We start from the raw sequence: 15,019 nt of genomic DNA, 5'->3' as shown, positions 1-15,019 counted from the left end.
TTTGCGATCATTTCATTCATCAGTAAATTTTTTCCAGAAAAATAAACAACATAAAACATAAAAAATACAAACATGTTATCACACTAAAAATACCAAACAGTTCCTTTTTTTGTTATTAATTTAAATTGACGGTTATTTTTTTAAAACTTGCAATTATCTTATAAAATCCCAGTTTCAACAGCTGCAGACGTCTTACTAGTCAGAGCTATCGGAAGTGCAATCCGAAGAATCGCTGGAAGAGGTAGTATCATCATAGCATGCCGTACGTCTTTGACATCTGGATGATTGGCCGGTAGACCTCTGACAACACGTCTTTCTGACGGGCATTCTACAGCTTGATTTGACGGGAATTTTACTGCTTGACTTCTTCGCTGAAGCGCTTCTGCAACCACATCCTCCGCACGGCATTTTGATTGATTCGGTTTAGTGATTACAGAAAAACTGGTACAAAATATTGGCTAACATAAGAAAATATTGTAATTATAAAGAGAAAGTGTACTTACCGGCGCGCTGTTCGTAAATGCGAATGTTTCCTGCAGCGCAGGAGCTGAAATTTATACCCAAATTACGGTCCCCACCAAAAATTAAAATGGCGCCGTTTCCGGTTAAGGAATAATTTGCGCATGTGCACGTTACTAAGTATGTAGTCAGAAACACTGTTGCAAACATGTAATAAACAATATTCCTGTCATTTAAATTATGGGGTATTCAAACCATGCCACCTACCAAGTATTGGAATATGAAAATATGAGACAGAAACATGGTTGCAAACATGGCGTAAACAATATTCCTATGAAATTTAATACACCAAAGAGGATATTATATATTTAAATTACAGGGAATACAAACTGTATGCCACTTAACAAGTATTTGAACAATATGCAAATATTAACATTAATCAAACGAGACCAAAACTGACCATCGGTAACACTTGCCCAGAAACGCACCGGAAACTCTTATCGGCCGTTCGTCTTAACTAATTAAAATAAATTAGATGGATCAGTCTTCTCCGCTCCGATTCACATTGCGCACTAGCACGCGATGAATGGAATATTGTAAGTGAAAATATGAAATTCAGTGTTACAAAAGGCAACGACCGCAGATTGTGTGAGTATGATCTGCGCGTTAAGGAGCAGCGGGTGCTGGTTTCTTGATGGCGCTGCTCTTCCTGTCGCCGTCGCCATCGTCGTCGCGCTTTCTCTTGACGAGGTGCGAAATGTCAGTCGCCTTCTTTTCAGGCGAGCTGGGCTGTGGCTTTTCGTCGTCCGCCACCTCCGGCTGTTCCATCCGCTTGGCACACTACAATTGAAGAAAGCGCTTTGAAAATCGAGAAGATTGATGCGAGCAAAGCAGATGTATGTAGGTTCGGGTAAAAATCGTTTATTTCGCAGTCGTGAACAAATAGAAAGCAAAAAAGCAAACACACAACAAACATGAACAGCTAACAACATGCAATGAGTATGAGATGTATGGCAAGGACATGTGCCGGCATGCGCCGTGGACTCAGTTGCGGATTTTCAATCGATTGATCTCGCCCTCCACGACCGACGTGATGATATTCTTGCATTCCTTATCGATATCAAGTGTACCTACCTCTTCGATATAATTCTGTAGATCCGTGATCTTTTCCTCCACCTCGGGGATAAGCGATTTAATCTCGGTGATTTCCTGCTCGTCGGACGCGCCTGGCTTCTCGATAGCCTCCAGGAGAGCAAGGCGTTCCTTCATTATGCGTAGTGTAGTCTCGTAGGAAGTCATACTTTCGGCGCTCTTACAGTCGGCGCAAAGAGCCATGCCCAACATGTAGTGGGAATGCGCCAGTTTGCGCATGTCTTTGCCTTCGGTGTAAATCTCCTTCTGGATCTCCAGACCTGCTCGGATATCCGCAATCGCAGACTCGAAGTTTTCATTTTCCATGGAAACTTCACCAAGGGTAATGAGACAATCGGCGTAGTCCTCCTTACCGCTATCACCACGCTTTTGGAAAATCTGTTTGGCCAATTCGAGCACCTCCCAGGCAAGTTGAAGATCTGAAGGTTCTTCATCTTCCTTGTCACCTGCAAGAGTAGACTTGTGAGGATAATCAATGATTTATTAAATAATAACTTTACCATCCTCCCCATTTGCTTCGACCTCTTCTTCTTCATCTTCAGCTGAATCTTCGGCGGTTTCAGGTTTTTCATCTTCACCAGAATCCTCGGCGGTTTCGGGTTTTGCAACTCCTTCGGAGTCTTTAACGCCTTCCTGGGAGGAGGCAGCTTCGCCATTCATGGAAATATCAGTGGAATTAACTTCGGTGTCCTGTGAACCTGCCTCACCCTCTTCGTTCTTCCCTCCCTCGGCATCTTCATCATCATCGCTTTCGCCGTCATCCTCACCATCATCCCCATCTTCTTCTTCATCTTCAGCACCGTCGTCGTCACCTTCCACCGCCACGCCAACCTCTCTTGGGACAACTTCACCTAGTGGATCCCCGGCCTCGCGCACCAATTCCAAGAGGGTTTTACCGTAGTACAAGTAGACGTTCCCAAGTCCGTCATACTTATCATCCCCGTGCTCCTTAACAAGCAACTCGCTCACATGGGCAAGCAACTTGACCGCCTCCTTGTAGTCATGCAACCAGTACGCTCGTGTAGCCTGGCAGATCAAATCTTTAACATTTTCAGTCATCTTTGCGTTGAGTCTGAAAAATTACATTGTATGATAAATTGTGTTTGCATTTTGAAAGGTGCGTGGTTATGAGCAAAGGGCTAAAGCGCATGCACGGGCGCCCACGGCTGATTATCGACGTCGGCGGCGACACAAAACATAAACAGCGCACAACCTGAATCACCACAAGCAACCACGCACAAGGTAAATATCGTATCGATTTCGAAAACAATAGTAAAAGCAGCTCATTAACATGAAGTCCACCTGCCTGCGACACCTTTGAAAGCTAGTGGGTCACGTGTAAAGATGTGCGTCGCGGAACGCCGCCGGCCAGAGAAAGAGGAACGCAGCAGCAAGACGCCGCAGCTCGCCGCCGCCAAATGTACCATCCGCCCCACCGCAATGACGGCGTAACCACGTACCTGCAGACGTCGCTACCAGCGCCCCGAAGCTTTTTCGACCTGGTGAAGGGCGCGAGCAAGCTGAAGGGCGGCGGCGCGCAGGAGTACGACCTGCTGATCGTCGACTACGAGACCGCGATGGAGCAGCAAGCCGGCAGTTCGGACGCCGACGAAGACTCCGGCTGGAATTGCAGTGTGCATCCCAGCGTGTTCTTTCTACTGGGCACGCTGATGTTAACCACCTGCGCTACCGGTATGCTCTGTGCTGCGATCATGACCGACCACTGGGAGGAAGTGAGTTGGGACCGCGTCGCCCTTCAGACCCTGTCTAATAGATCGGTAAGAATCGAATGGTTGTTGGATGGGAAGGTTGCAAGTGTCGCTACGAACAACGAACGCGCTTTTTTGGTGCCTATTCATGGCGGTATTTGGACGTTATGCTTCAGTCTTAATGAAGAAGAGATACAACTGCTTGGCGCACATGGATTTCCACCGCAATCTTGTGTGAATTATCTGTCTGGTGAAATGGACGGCATGAAAGTCTGCGAGCTGAAAGCAGACTGGCAGCGCAGTAAGCAAACTATCTATGCTATCATTATTATTTCCATAGTTGCGTTATTTCGCAGGAATGCAAAACCTGTCCATTTCATGTGCATTGGTATGCCTGATTATCCTTGGCACAGCAGCATTGGTAGGCGCATTTGGTGTGTGTCAACATCAAATAAGTGCGGTGCTAGTCACAGGGGTAATGTACCTACTCGCTGGTAAGCTGCCACCTTGTCTTACACCATTTTACAACATGCGATAAGCAAATCATCGATTTTTTTTTCTAGCGTCGTTTGCGCTCTTTACTCTATCGATAATCCATTTCAAAAGAGTGTCTACACGTCCGCCGGCCCCGCGTGATGAAGAAACAGATGGCGGCGATTGGTACCGGATAGACGCCGATTGTACCGTGGACGGCGTTGTTTGGCCGGTAGGCAGCCGCGGGTACCACTTTTCAGCGCACCTTCTCGCCGCTCGCGTCTTCGACACCTCTTGGTCGCTCGACCTAGGTTGGGGCGGCGTGATGCTCTGCGTCATTACGTCTGTGCTCTGGATCCTGCTATCGAAGATCATGCGCTTCAATCCTATCTCCAGCATGATCAACTACTGAGACAATGCATGCATTAAGAATGATCATCAACGTCTGCAACATGCATTACTGGTTGTATAACTTCTCAGGCCGTCCGAAAACAGCCCAAGTATAAAATGATTATTGAATAACGCTTGAGATAGATGTCAATGTAACTACTCTATTTAAACTATAGCAGTATTAATGCTGCTCAATGCAACAAGAGTTCATGTTCATCAGTTGGAAGGTACGCAGCGAACACCAACAAAAAAAAACATAGCCTAGATATGCGGGCTTTACGCGCCGATTTGCACAAACATAACCTAACACTTTTCACGCGCCCGACGTGAGAAAGCATAAAATCAAAACCAGACCATGGAGAACTAAAGAGAAATAATTTCTTATCGAGTATATTTAACGCTAACGCATTGGATGATTATTGTTAGCGCAATGTTGCCTTCGATAACGAGCCTCAAAATCTCTATATATTATCGATGAATATATTTCTGACGTATTTTAAGAAGATTTGCCGCATATTTATTACTTAGATGTGTACAATCAGAACAAGTGTGCGAATGCTTTCAGAGCGCAGTTTTGCTTTAGCTTATTTAATGCGACAGGCACAAAGTAACGACGAAACACTGACACAACACAAACAATGGCCTTTTAGATTGTAAATAGCTCGAATATCAGTAAAAATAATAAATCAGATAGAAATCAAACTCACATTTTATGTTTTCCTTGCGAAATGGATGCGTCGGGGCCAGTGGGTGATGGAAGGCTATCCAGCAGTGACGAGGTGTGAGAAGCGAATGCGACGCCGGCATGGAGAAAAAAACCGTTGAGCGGCAAGTACAGCTCCACCGGATGCAACGGAGCGCGCCAAAAATTTGCTAATGGTCTCCTCGGTTGTCAAGGTCACAAATTTAAAAAAAATCAGACCTAAAGTATTGTTTGGTGCTATTAGCACATTATATATATGTATATTTGGTATATTTACTGCGTTATTTTTTTATTGTTGTATATTTAACTTATATATTTGTTGATAAGTATAGAATAGTTGCTTGACAGTGACAGCAACTTGTCAAAAACAACTGTTTCAACACCAAACCTAACCTCAATCTTTATCTTAATATTCGCCGATCAAAACAGTGACCTACGCGACGGTGAGAGTGTGGCGGAACACGATGTCGTCCAAAGATAAAGACAAACCGATCGACAAGCTGAAGAACTTCTTCAAGATCAAGCAGAAGGATCTGCCAAGTACGACCACCGGCCTCTTTCAATATGCTATAAGTTTGTACTCATTTATTTAACGTCTTTTCGAAGATAAAAGCAAGGACGAGTTCGTCCTCACTGCGGAACTACAGCAGGAACTCAGCAGAGAGACGCCCGTGGCGACCAGGCTGAAAGCAGTCCGTGAATTGGTCGACATCATCAAAAAATACAAATTAAATGAGGTATAATCAACAAAAAAAATATAGAAACAGCAACAGGTAATTGTATTATGCTCATTGCAGCACATAATTCCTAAATTATGGGCCTGCATCAGGGATCTTCCGAATGACAGCGCCTGTGAGCAACGTCAGCTTGCCTATCAAGTTCTGCAAGCTCTGGTGCAGAAGCAGAAAAGTCAGTTGACCGGCATATTCCGCGCGCAAGTATTTCGCGTAATTGTTGACCATAAATATCATGAAGAAACAGCGATTCGGTTTAATCTTCTGCATGCACTTTCTGAAAATGGTAAAGATATCTCCTACTTTGATGAGAAGATGGCGCCGTTTCTGTTGAACTGGCTGCCTGAAATAGCAAAAGCCGGCAAAACGAATGATTTCGTCTTGTTGCTTATCACTCTGATTAAGTTTAATGCGGCGCATGTGAAGGAAAACGACATTAATCAATTCGTCATGTAAGCAGTGATTGTGGTCCGCTACTTGTTGATTAATTAATATTTTTGTAGCCATATCTGCACCCTGTGCGATCCGATGCAAGACACGATTGTAATGAGCGCCCTCAATTTCCTGGAGACCATCATTGCGTACTATCGCAATTTACCACCAGATTCACTACCGCAAATCATCGGCACGTTGTGTAAGGTAGTCAACCATGAACCATATTGTCAGATGAGTTGGAAGGTCATGAAGAATCTCCTTGGAACGCATCTTGGTCACGCTGCATTGTTCACAATGTGCCGTATTCTACAAGCGCCTGATTTGGCGCAGAACACGTTCCTTTTCCGCGGCGCTATTTTCTTCATTCAGATGGGTCTCTGGGGTAACCCGGTGCCTAGCCTGCGTTGTCCTGCTAGTGCAGTATTGCCTGCTATTTACGAAGCAGTCCATACAAACCAATCGTCAATTGTGTTCGAGGTTGTAATCTGTGTGCAGAAACTGGTACAGAAATGCGGTGTTGAGTTGCAGGAGCCGTCGTGGGATATTATTTTAAAGATGTTAGCTGTGGCAGTGCGCCATGGCAATTGTTTTGCGCCGCTAAACGATACACTTAATATTATTGAACAACTTATTGAGGATGGGCATTTTAACGGTCGCGTGGAATCTGTTTATGCGATTGTAGCGGCCTGTGCGCAGAATCGTCCAGAGGCATCCATCATGCGACTGATTGGACATCTCTCCGATGATATTCACCCTGTAAGGCATGCATGGTTGATGAAACTCAATGATTTGTTACAGAATTACTATCGTGTGGAAAAGGAGCGTCGCACTAATGTGCGTTTGAAGGCGCTGGACGTGCTGGTTAATGTTGTACAACTACATCGTGTTTACTTCGAGGATGAAATCATTGACAAAGTCGTAATTCCGCATTTCCTGCATTTACATCTCGATGGCGATTACAAAATACGCTCAGCAGGTGCCAGCCTATTAATTCGGCTGTGCACAACCTGCGAAAGTCGTCGGTGTTCAGAAATGCTTGATATCCTAGAGCGACTCATAAATCGCCCGTTTGACATCAGTGCGGAGAACCAGCCGGCGTCAGATACGGACACTGCTGATGTAAAAGCAACAATTTCACAGATGATCACACTGTTTGAAACGAAGATTCACAAGTTGCCATCGTCGCCTGCAGTTCGTATTTATAAAATACTCATGTCACACCTTGAAGTGCACTACACGCGCCCGCGCGTCTTCGAGAACTGCAATTTCGTGCGGTGGCAGATCTTCGATGGGTTCCTGCGAATGCGCGCGGATGATCGCTACCATATTGGATGCCCACGTAACGGTGAGCTTAAATTCAGTCCGTATTTATGTGTAGCGTATACGTCGCCTTCGGATAGATCAGCTTTGGGTTCACCACCACCAAACTCACCAGCGGCGAATGTACAACAGCCGTCAGCAACGCAACAAACACCACAACAACCCCTACTATCGCAAGTACCATGCGCTGTTACTTATGTAACTATAAAATCGGCATTCAAGATCTTTATCACTTGTCTAACATGCGAGAAAGACATGGAGGTGTTAATGTTTGTTCTTAAGCGACTTCCCGATGTTCTACAAAACAAATCTCTTGTTTTAACGCGCCATGGAAACAATGATGTAGGTCTACTGATTGAAGCTGTCTGCAAACTCATGAAATATCCGCTGGATAACACGAGCGTCAACAGAATCGAGTTTTATTCCCTCCTGCTATTAATTTTATCCGGTTTGGCGTCGTATCACGCCTGTTTACACCATACACACCAGCAGGAAATGATCCGACTGTTGAGCACTTGTAAGGTGCGTCATGGTGTGCCATGCTTCAGTCAGTGTATACGCGCGCTTACCACTTGCACCCTCGATATGCAGGATGTTATGGTGAAGATTCTGCCTGAGGTACTACTACAACTCTCGAAGACAACTGCAACAGCGCCGATTGCAATGCCTATGCTGGAGTTCCTCTCGACTTTGACGATTCTACCGAGCGTTTTTTCAAACTTTGTCGGTGATCAATACATGGCTATCTTCGCCATGTTACTGCCCTACACGAATCCGTTCAACTATCATGCGTACACAGTCTTCCTGGCGCATCATCTAATCGCCGTTTGGTTTTTGAAATGTCGGCTTACATTTCGCAAGGATTTTGTTAGTTACATTACCAATGGACTGCATACAAACGCGCTGACACCCTCGCCGCCTATCACATCCAAAGTGGACGTGAATAAGTTGAACCAAGATAGTTCTAATCGAAAACGTAGCTCGTCGTTGACAGAACAGAGCTCACGTAAACGTGAACGATCTGCAACGCTTGTGAGTAAGCCGGCTTTTGATGTGCCGCGTGCACCACCCATGGCGCCCATTGATAAAACCCTACAGTTTTACCGCGAGTTGACTGAGACTTGTATTGATCTCATGGCCCGCTATACATTCTCGCCATGCTCGGCGTTGCCTAAACGCTTACCTAACGCAGAATTTCTGTTCGGTGGAGGGCAGTCCATGAGCTGGTTACTCGGGAACCGTGTGGTTACAATCACCACCAGCGGATGCGCGCAGAAAGCGCTTAAGCACGGCCTGTGTGACAAGTGCTACGGCACCTGCAAGGGTGGTGGTAGGACTCCTTATATGCAGCGGACTGGGAGTAGCGAGACGTCCACGATGGACCGCATCGCTAGACAAAATTCCGGTTCCAACACCAACACCTCCACGTCATCACCCACCGAAGATGCTCGCCGTTTTAGTGATAGATTGGAGCAGTTGCCTAATAAGTTACAGCAACTGGCGGCGACTGGGGACAAGCGGGAGCACTGCGCTTGTTGGTGCCAGAACTGGGCAGAGATTCACGTACGCCGCCCAACTGGTAATATGTCCTGGGTGATGCGGATACAGAATCAGACTTCTGATACCAATAGTGTTTATGATTTTCCGCTTAATGATATTTGCACACTGTTTATGCCATCACTGCATACTGATCATACCGTTGCCGCGATGGATTCCATCGAAAAGGAGACCCAAGATGTTGCAGTGGGCACAGTCGGCCCTGTTTACAACACGCAGCCCATTTCAATCCCTGGTTCACCCAGTAAGCAATCACCGTCAAGGCAAAGCTCACGTGATAGTATCGATGAAGAAGAAGACTTGGATGGCGGTATGTTTGAAGACGGTTCACGGTCGCGTAATCCCGTCCGCAGATCTAACTCCAGCCCGGAGATGTCCGCCGGCTGGAAGAATCCTTTTTTAATGCAGCAGCACAAGACTTCCGCAGGTGGGATAGAGCGGGAAGAACGCGATGAGGAGCACGCAAAGAAAAAGTCGACTTCTTATGCTAAGGATAACCGCGTTAGTTGCGAGGCGATACCTGAGGAGATAGCTGGAATGGGAACAACTCCACCGTCGAGTGATGCCAGTAGTGGACATTCCACGCATCCCGCGCTTCTCTCCTCGTTGTCCTGCCCAGGACCCGAACAGGAGGTGCCTGCTTTCGTGTCCAAAGGTTATAGTAGTACTCAACGACCTACTTTAAACCTGCCGGTTACTGGAAAACCTCCACAGAGCCCAACCCAGACAAGTCCACGCCTACCGCGGCATGCCCTCAATAAAGGGCACGAGATACAGAAGAGTTCTTCGCTCGTCCTGCAGAAACAGAAAGTTAGTATTGGTGGTGTTACCGGCAGCAGCACTTCCAGCATAAAACTAGACGGATTCAACCAGAGTGATCAGAAACGTGATCGCGCCACAACTATTTCAGTGATGCAATCACCGGCCCGCAAAGCACGCTTCGGGGACTCAAGCTCTTCGTCCTCCTCGAACCTAACATCAGCACCCTCCTCTTCCGGAAAGTCTAAGGACATGCCAAAAAGTGGTATCAATCCCGCGTTTGTTTTTCTACAACTATATCATGCGGCGCAGTTTGGAAGCTCCGTAGAGAAGCCCTTATTGATCAACACGAGCGAAGTGGTTGTACAACGCGCGCTGCAAATCCTCGACATAATTCAACCCTACGAAACGCATAAAATTGGTGTTCTCTATGTGGGTCCTGGGCAGTGCAATCGCGAGGCGGATATTTTACGCAATTGCTACGGTTCCCTGCGCTACGTTGACTTCCTGAAACGTCTAGGGACCATGATCAAAGTCCAGGACGTAGACCCGCAGGCGTTTTTCCTCGGGGGCTTGGACCATGATGGCGGGGACGGCAGCTACGCCTACATGTGGCAGGATGATATTATTCGCGTGATCTTTCACGTGGCGACACTCATGCCTAATTCAGAATTCGAGCCGAATTGCAACCATAAAAAGAAGCACATTGGCAACGACTACGTGACGATTGTGTACAACGAAAGTGGCGAGGACTACAATATCAACACCATCAAGGGTCAATTCAATTTTGCGAGCATTATTATTCAGCCGCTGGATCACAACAGTAATAAAGTGACCGTCAAGGCGAAGGATGCCATTGTGGAGTTAATTGGGCAGAGCGAGGCGCGCGTTGTCTCTGATCAGAATGTAGCGCTACTTGCGAGGCAACTCGCTCTACATGCGAACGTAAGTCATTCATCTATCATTTTCCGGTTAATAATGATATTAATATTACTCTGCAGCTGGCGGCGCTTATACAATCCAACTCGATGAAGGAAGCTAGTGAACCATACGCGCCTAACTGGCTGCAACGCCTTCGCCGCATCAAAAACCTCCGCCAGAAGATCCAGCAGGCGTCCCGCGACCCATCCTCCGGCGGCGGGGACTATTCCGCGCGAACGCGCCCTGTGCAAATGGAGGATTTTACCGAATATACCTAAGTGTCTTCTCCTGTCTTGTTTGTTTATGCGTAGAAACCTAATAATATAAATAATACTTCTACACAATTTAAATTATGCTCATACAGTGGTGCTAGTCTAGTCTTAGAACGAGATTAAGTTGTGCTCCTGATCACGTTTGCGTTGTACGTGCTTCCACGCATTGTAGTCGGTCAAGATGGGGCGGCCGTACGCGTTGTGCAGCTCCCAGAATGTCGTCGTCAGCTTAGCGCCGCTCTCAGCATTGCGCTGCGTCTCGTCGATGCGCCCGGTGGACCGCATACTTTGTGATCGTTGATGGTTGGTGCTGTCGATTTTGTTGAACGGGTTGTGCCGTTGTCTGGGTGGTGGCACTGGCGAACCTACAGCTTGTGTCAAAGAACTAGGAGCATCTAGAATACAAAAATCTCATTTTAAAGGCTTTGATTTTGCTTCTTTTTCAATTTACCTTCAATATCAGCCAGCTGCCTCTGCAGTTCAGCTACCATCAGCTTCATGTAATCATAGCCTGCACATGCTAGTGCCTTCATCCATTGCTCCATGGCTTCCTGGGAGTCAGCACCCAGGACATAGCTCCGGTTATTTGTGCCATGGAAGACAATTTTGAAACAGTAGAGCTCATCATCCTCGGCCAATTCTGCAACATTCAGATTGGCATCATTCAATCATCTGTCTGTGTGCTGAGACTGTACCTATGGTGCATCCCTCTAGGATAACGACGCCGATGGGCTCTTTATCACTGCCTTTTTTCTCAAAGTAGAAGAGCAGGTTGCCTTTGAGGAGAAAATATCGTTTCTGAAAGTTCTTGTTCACCTCGCCCTTCTTGAAGAGGTAGCCCTCTTTGTCGACGGGCGTCGCGGACACCGCAAAAGCCGAAAGATTTTTATCGTTTATCCGCATTTTGTTGCTTCAAAACGGGACTCAGAGGACGAACTCTGGGGTTATGTATGTTTATTTACATACATCTAAATCTACATCAATAAATCGGAAGGGAGTCAGATCAGCAAAAATGAAAAAGCACTGCTGGGCGGAGGAAAAACGACGCATACTCGTGAATCTGTGCTTATCATAACATATTAACGATAAATGATTAATAGAACGTTAAGTAGCAACAAATTATATTTAAAAACGGGCATAAAATGACAACTGGCACTGAACCAATCTGAAGCAAGTAGCTAAGAGTGGGGAGTCGGAAGTTTGAAAGTTCAAAAGTTTGGATCAAGTTGGTCGTGGTGTATCGTGGTAACAAGAAAGGCAAATGTTTCCAAACAAGCGATAGTGAAGTCATTTTCGTTTCGGCTCTCGCTGCACACACAGCTCTAAATTTCCGCACCTTTCAATTCTCTAAAAAAATAACTAAGTCATAGCACCATGTATTCCAACTCGAATCAGTGCAACTGTAACGCCTGCAACGCTCGCAGCAAACAGGGTCAAATGGCGGGTAATACCTTCCCAACGCTGATAAACACTCCCAATGGCCACAGCGAGCACCGCTACCTGGATCCCATCAATCCGCTGCCAGGACAGAACCCATGCTCCTGTACCTCGAGCCTTCCCAGGCAGTCCTACTGCAGCGTCGACGGCAGTCCACTCTCCGTGCCGCCATCGCCATGGTCCGGATCCGATTCGCCGCAGTGACTTGTATCTTTATGATTACTAATTGCTTCAAATACAGAGATTCATAAAATAATTGCTGTGTTTTATTACATATTATTTTTGCGAATATGATTTGGCAGGAATTAAAATGATACAGTAAGGAAATGTGGCGAGGCCGGGTTCCCTCCATTTCACTATCTACTGAGTTCGCTCCAGAGCAACTGCGGCGGGGGCCCTACCATTGGCTGCGGTTGTCCGTTGACTATCAGGTACGGTTGGACCAGCGGATACATGATTGAAGATTGAGACGGGTCCAATATTTGTGCGAGTGACGTCTGCATTGGATTGTTCTGCTGCATAAAACCTTGCTGCGGGCATTGCGTTTGATAACCGTATGGAAAACTCGCCTGTTGCTGTTGCAGCGACGGCGATGGCGTCGGAATTTGCTGTAGCAACTGCTGTGGTAATGCCTGCTGTTGCATTTGCTGCAATATTTGTTGCTGCTGCATTTGCGACATTTGCTGCGGCATCTGGTATCCACCATAGTACGATTGACTCGTAGAATACATTATGCCACTCGGTGCGAACGGAAATTTTGATTTTGATTTGCTGACACGATTCGCGCACTACTTGCGTGTCGTCATAGCAGCGATCCGGTATGTCTCCAGGGTGCTCCAAGTGTCCAGCGTCTAGCAGCGCGCAGCTAAAACATGGTAGGCCGTGCGCGGTGCGTTCGCAGCGCGCTCACTCATTTCTGATCAGTTTCAGGCTGCTCGCTGCTCAGTCTGGAAAAGGGTCGCGCGCGCGTGCTGCGCGAAATCTCGACCGCGTGTTCGCGTGAATTGCACATTTCAGCTTTCGAGTGAGTTATGAGTGAGCACGGCCAATATGCGCCACCGCCATCCGAGCCGCATCCGGACGAGATTGACTTTGATCGACTGCACGAACATCCACCCTCAGCAGCAGGTGATAATAACTGGTTGATGCAGGTATGGAAGGACCACTGCCGATCGCAGGATCCGGATCCAGCCGGCGCAACTTCGCCGCTGCCTCCTGAGCGTTTGAAACGCCCGCTTTACCAGCGCGATCATTCCGCTGACGGCATTCGTAATGTTTGGGCGTCAAACATTGAAGAGGAATTCAAAATCATCCGGCAGGTAGGGACAACACGCACTTCAGACTTTTCCGCACTGGTGTATATGTTTTGCTTGTAGATTGTAGCGCGTTATCCCTATATTGCTATGGACACTGAGTTTCCCGGGATTGTAGCGCGGCCTCTTGGCGAATTCAACACTACTTCTGCCTACCAGTACCAGTCCATGAGATGCAATGTGGGGATGTTGCAGCTCATTCAACTGGGGCTTACCTTCCATGATTCTGATGGGGCTATTCCGCCTGGGCCTCACTCCACCTGGCAATTTAATTTCAAATTCAGTCTCACTGATGATATGTATGCTCAGGATAGCATCAATCTCTTGCACAATTCGGGCATACAATTCGAGAAGCACGCGACTGAGGGTATTCGCCCAGACCACTTCGCTGAACTCTTGATGACCTCCGGGGTTGTCCTTATGGACAACGTCGTCTGGCTTTCGTTCCACTCTGGCTATGACTTTGGCTATTTACTCAAACTACTCACCAACATGAACTTGCCCGAGCATGAGGGCGAATTCTTTGAATTGCTGCGTCTCTATTTCCCAAATATCTACGATGTGAAGGTATGCCCATTATGTGATGAAGGTTTTCAGTAAATTGGTATGTTTTTGTTTTAGCACTTGATGGAATCATGTCACTTGACCGGCGGCCTGCAGGATCTCGCTACGCATCTGCAGGTGACTCGCGCCGGCACCCAACACCAGGCTGGATCCGACTCTTTGGTCACTGGTCGTGTGTTCTTCAAGTTGCGCCAGTGGTATTTCAATGGCGTTGTGGACGAGGCAAGATTTGCGGGCCATCTTTATGGCTTGGATGCGCCCACGTAAGCAGGACTGGGACAGGTAAAGGAAAACGAAGAGACAACGTAACTAAAACGCTTATATTATTTTTGCGCTATGCACAATAGGTCATACAATAAATAAAACTAGATTAACTTACAGAAGCCACTCGTGCTTCCCTTCAACGACCTCTAAAAACTCATCATAATAAAGACCAGAATACATTAACGTTTACGTTATTTATATAAATTAGGACAAAACAATGTTGTTCGATATATTTACAAAAAGAAAATTGTTAATTTTTTTTCACACACAACTTACGAAAGAGAGGGACGAGCACGATTAAACTTTCTTGCTCGTGTCGCAGCATCGCACCTTGGGAGAAAAAAAGTTTAATGGCGTTTGGCATATATATCGTCGTCTATGGCCAATTTTTGGGAATACTTAATGAGTACGCAACATTACATTACACAATTTGTTAAATCGATAATTAAGGCACATAAATTTACAACCATCAGTCGTCAGATGATTGCTACAAGGACTCGAAACCAGATATGTCGCTTCCCTGAAAAACCAACCGCAATATTAATGACCCGCAGAA

At 46.5% G+C, this 15,019-nt stretch overlaps 7 protein-coding genes across 9 annotated transcripts in view; 3 read left to right on the top strand and 4 right to left on the bottom strand.

Annotated features, from left to right (window-relative positions):
• Positions 1-10: 10 nt before the first annotated feature.
• Nasp (Nuclear autoantigenic sperm protein) lies at positions 11-5,052 on the bottom strand. The gene is made up of 5 exons (XM_065306636.1): positions 4,892-5,052; positions 2,112-2,683; positions 1,594-2,057; positions 504-1,299; positions 11-441 (listed from the first exon to the last, which is right to left on the bottom strand). The coding sequence occupies exons 2-4, from the start codon at positions 2,668-2,670 to the stop codon at positions 1,126-1,128; spliced, it is 1,197 nt and encodes a 398-aa protein (XP_065162708.1). The 5' UTR covers positions 2,671-2,683; positions 4,892-5,052; the 3' UTR covers positions 11-441; positions 504-1,125.
• On the top strand, positions 2,784-4,886 carry LOC135795123 (uncharacterized). Of its 3 annotated transcripts, none has more exons than XM_065306684.1 (4): positions 2,784-2,853; positions 2,940-3,621; positions 3,677-3,814; positions 3,884-4,886. In XM_065306684.1, exons 2-4 carry the CDS (start codon positions 3,030-3,032, stop codon positions 4,204-4,206), a joined length of 1,053 nt encoding a protein of 350 aa, XP_065162756.1. In that variant the 5' UTR covers positions 2,784-2,853; positions 2,940-3,029; the 3' UTR covers positions 4,207-4,886. The 3 variants fall into 3 exon arrangements, with proteins under 3 accessions (XP_065162756.1, XP_065162742.1, XP_065162751.1); XM_065306670.1 differs by having other exon boundaries at positions 2,909-3,621; XM_065306679.1 differs by having other exon boundaries at positions 2,785-2,853; positions 2,936-3,621.
• Positions 5,053-5,260: 208 nt separating the features above from the next.
• On the top strand, positions 5,261-10,963 carry gig (TSC complex subunit tuberin). Its single transcript, XM_065306624.1, has 5 exons — positions 5,261-5,427; positions 5,494-5,624; positions 5,685-6,073; positions 6,125-10,637; positions 10,694-10,963. Exons 1-5 carry the CDS (start codon positions 5,352-5,354, stop codon positions 10,889-10,891), a joined length of 5,307 nt encoding a protein of 1,768 aa, XP_065162696.1. The 5' UTR covers positions 5,261-5,351; the 3' UTR covers positions 10,892-10,963.
• Positions 10,897-11,871, bottom strand: LOC135795160 (sesquipedalian-1-like). Its single transcript, XM_065306734.1, has 3 exons — positions 11,581-11,871; positions 11,337-11,525; positions 10,897-11,280 (listed from the first exon to the last, which is right to left on the bottom strand). The coding sequence occupies exons 1-3, from the start codon at positions 11,786-11,788 to the stop codon at positions 10,994-10,996; spliced, it is 684 nt and encodes a 227-aa protein (XP_065162806.1). The 5' UTR covers positions 11,789-11,871; the 3' UTR covers positions 10,897-10,993.
• An 807-nt stretch (positions 11,872-12,678) lies between these two features.
• On the bottom strand, positions 12,679-13,053 carry LOC135793651 (zinc finger protein 853-like). Its single transcript, XM_065304684.1, has one exon. The coding sequence runs from the start codon at positions 13,051-13,053 to the stop codon at positions 12,679-12,681; it is 375 nt and encodes a 124-aa protein (XP_065160756.1).
• Positions 13,054-13,247: 194 nt separating this feature from the next.
• On the top strand, positions 13,248-14,603 carry LOC135795425 (CCR4-NOT transcription complex subunit 7-like). Its single transcript, XM_065307114.1, has 3 exons — positions 13,248-13,641; positions 13,699-14,202; positions 14,257-14,603. The coding sequence occupies exons 1-3, from the start codon at positions 13,354-13,356 to the stop codon at positions 14,464-14,466; spliced, it is 1,002 nt and encodes a 333-aa protein (XP_065163186.1). The 5' UTR covers positions 13,248-13,353; the 3' UTR covers positions 14,467-14,603.
• LOC135795435 (uncharacterized) overlaps positions 14,506-15,019 on the bottom strand; it is a 29,881-nt gene continuing 29,367 nt past the window's right edge. The window contains 1 exon segment of the mRNA XM_065307124.1: positions 14,506-14,983. Within this exon segment, the coding sequence (XP_065163196.1) occupies positions 14,951-14,983 (33 nt within the window). The 3' untranslated portion in view covers positions 14,506-14,950.

This window comes from Atheta coriaria, unplaced genomic scaffold (genome assembly GCF_025399875.1).
Source record: "Atheta coriaria isolate IRGN ID8LTWV9N9 unplaced genomic scaffold, Caltech_Dcor_3.1 hic_scaffold_1_pilon, whole genome shotgun sequence".
NCBI lineage: Eukaryota > Metazoa > Arthropoda > Insecta > Coleoptera > Staphylinidae > Dalotia > Dalotia coriaria.
Note: the sequence above shows the minus strand (reverse complement) of the source record. Positions and strands in the feature narration are given on the sequence as shown.

Coding starts and splice junctions, on each gene's coding strand:
- Nasp (XM_065306636.1), bottom strand. CDS start 2,670: ATGACTGAAAATGTTAAAGATTTGATCTGCCAGGCTACACGAGCGTAC. Junction 2,058..2,111: donor CGAAGCAAATGGGGAGGATG/GTAAAGTTATTA, acceptor CTACTCTTGCAG/GTGACAAGGAAGATGAAGAA. Junction 1,300..1,593: donor TACAGAATTATATCGAAGAG/GTAGGTACACTT, acceptor CTTCAATTGTAG/TGTGCCAAGCGGATGGAACA.
- LOC135795123 (XM_065306684.1), top strand. CDS start 3,030: ATGTACCATCCGCCCCACCGCAATGACGGCGTAACCACGTACCTGCAG. Junction 3,622..3,676: donor GAAAGCAGACTGGCAGCGCA/GTAAGCAAACTA, acceptor GTTATTTCGCAG/GAATGCAAAACCTGTCCATT. Junction 3,815..3,883: donor GGTAATGTACCTACTCGCTG/GTAAGCTGCCAC, acceptor TTTTTTTTCTAG/CGTCGTTTGCGCTCTTTACT.
- gig (XM_065306624.1), top strand. CDS start 5,352: ATGTCGTCCAAAGATAAAGACAAACCGATCGACAAGCTGAAGAACTTC. Junction 5,428..5,493: donor CAAGCAGAAGGATCTGCCAA/GTACGACCACCG, acceptor GTCTTTTCGAAG/ATAAAAGCAAGGACGAGTTC. Junction 5,625..5,684: donor AAAAATACAAATTAAATGAG/GTATAATCAACA, acceptor TGCTCATTGCAG/CACATAATTCCTAAATTATG.
- LOC135795160 (XM_065306734.1), bottom strand. CDS start 11,788: ATGCGGATAAACGATAAAAATCTTTCGGCTTTTGCGGTGTCCGCGACG. Junction 11,526..11,580: donor CCTAGAGGGATGCACCATAG/GTACAGTCTCAG, acceptor TGAATGTTGCAG/AATTGGCCGAGGATGATGAG. Junction 11,281..11,336: donor GCAGCTGGCTGATATTGAAG/GTAAATTGAAAA, acceptor TTTGTATTCTAG/ATGCTCCTAGTTCTTTGACA.
- LOC135793651 (XM_065304684.1), bottom strand. CDS start 13,053: ATGTATTCTACGAGTCAATCGTACTATGGTGGATACCAGATGCCGCAG.
- LOC135795425 (XM_065307114.1), top strand. CDS start 13,354: ATGAGTGAGCACGGCCAATATGCGCCACCGCCATCCGAGCCGCATCCG. Junction 13,642..13,698: donor AATTCAAAATCATCCGGCAG/GTAGGGACAACA, acceptor TTTTGCTTGTAG/ATTGTAGCGCGTTATCCCTA. Junction 14,203..14,256: donor CAAATATCTACGATGTGAAG/GTATGCCCATTA, acceptor TTTTTGTTTTAG/CACTTGATGGAATCATGTCA.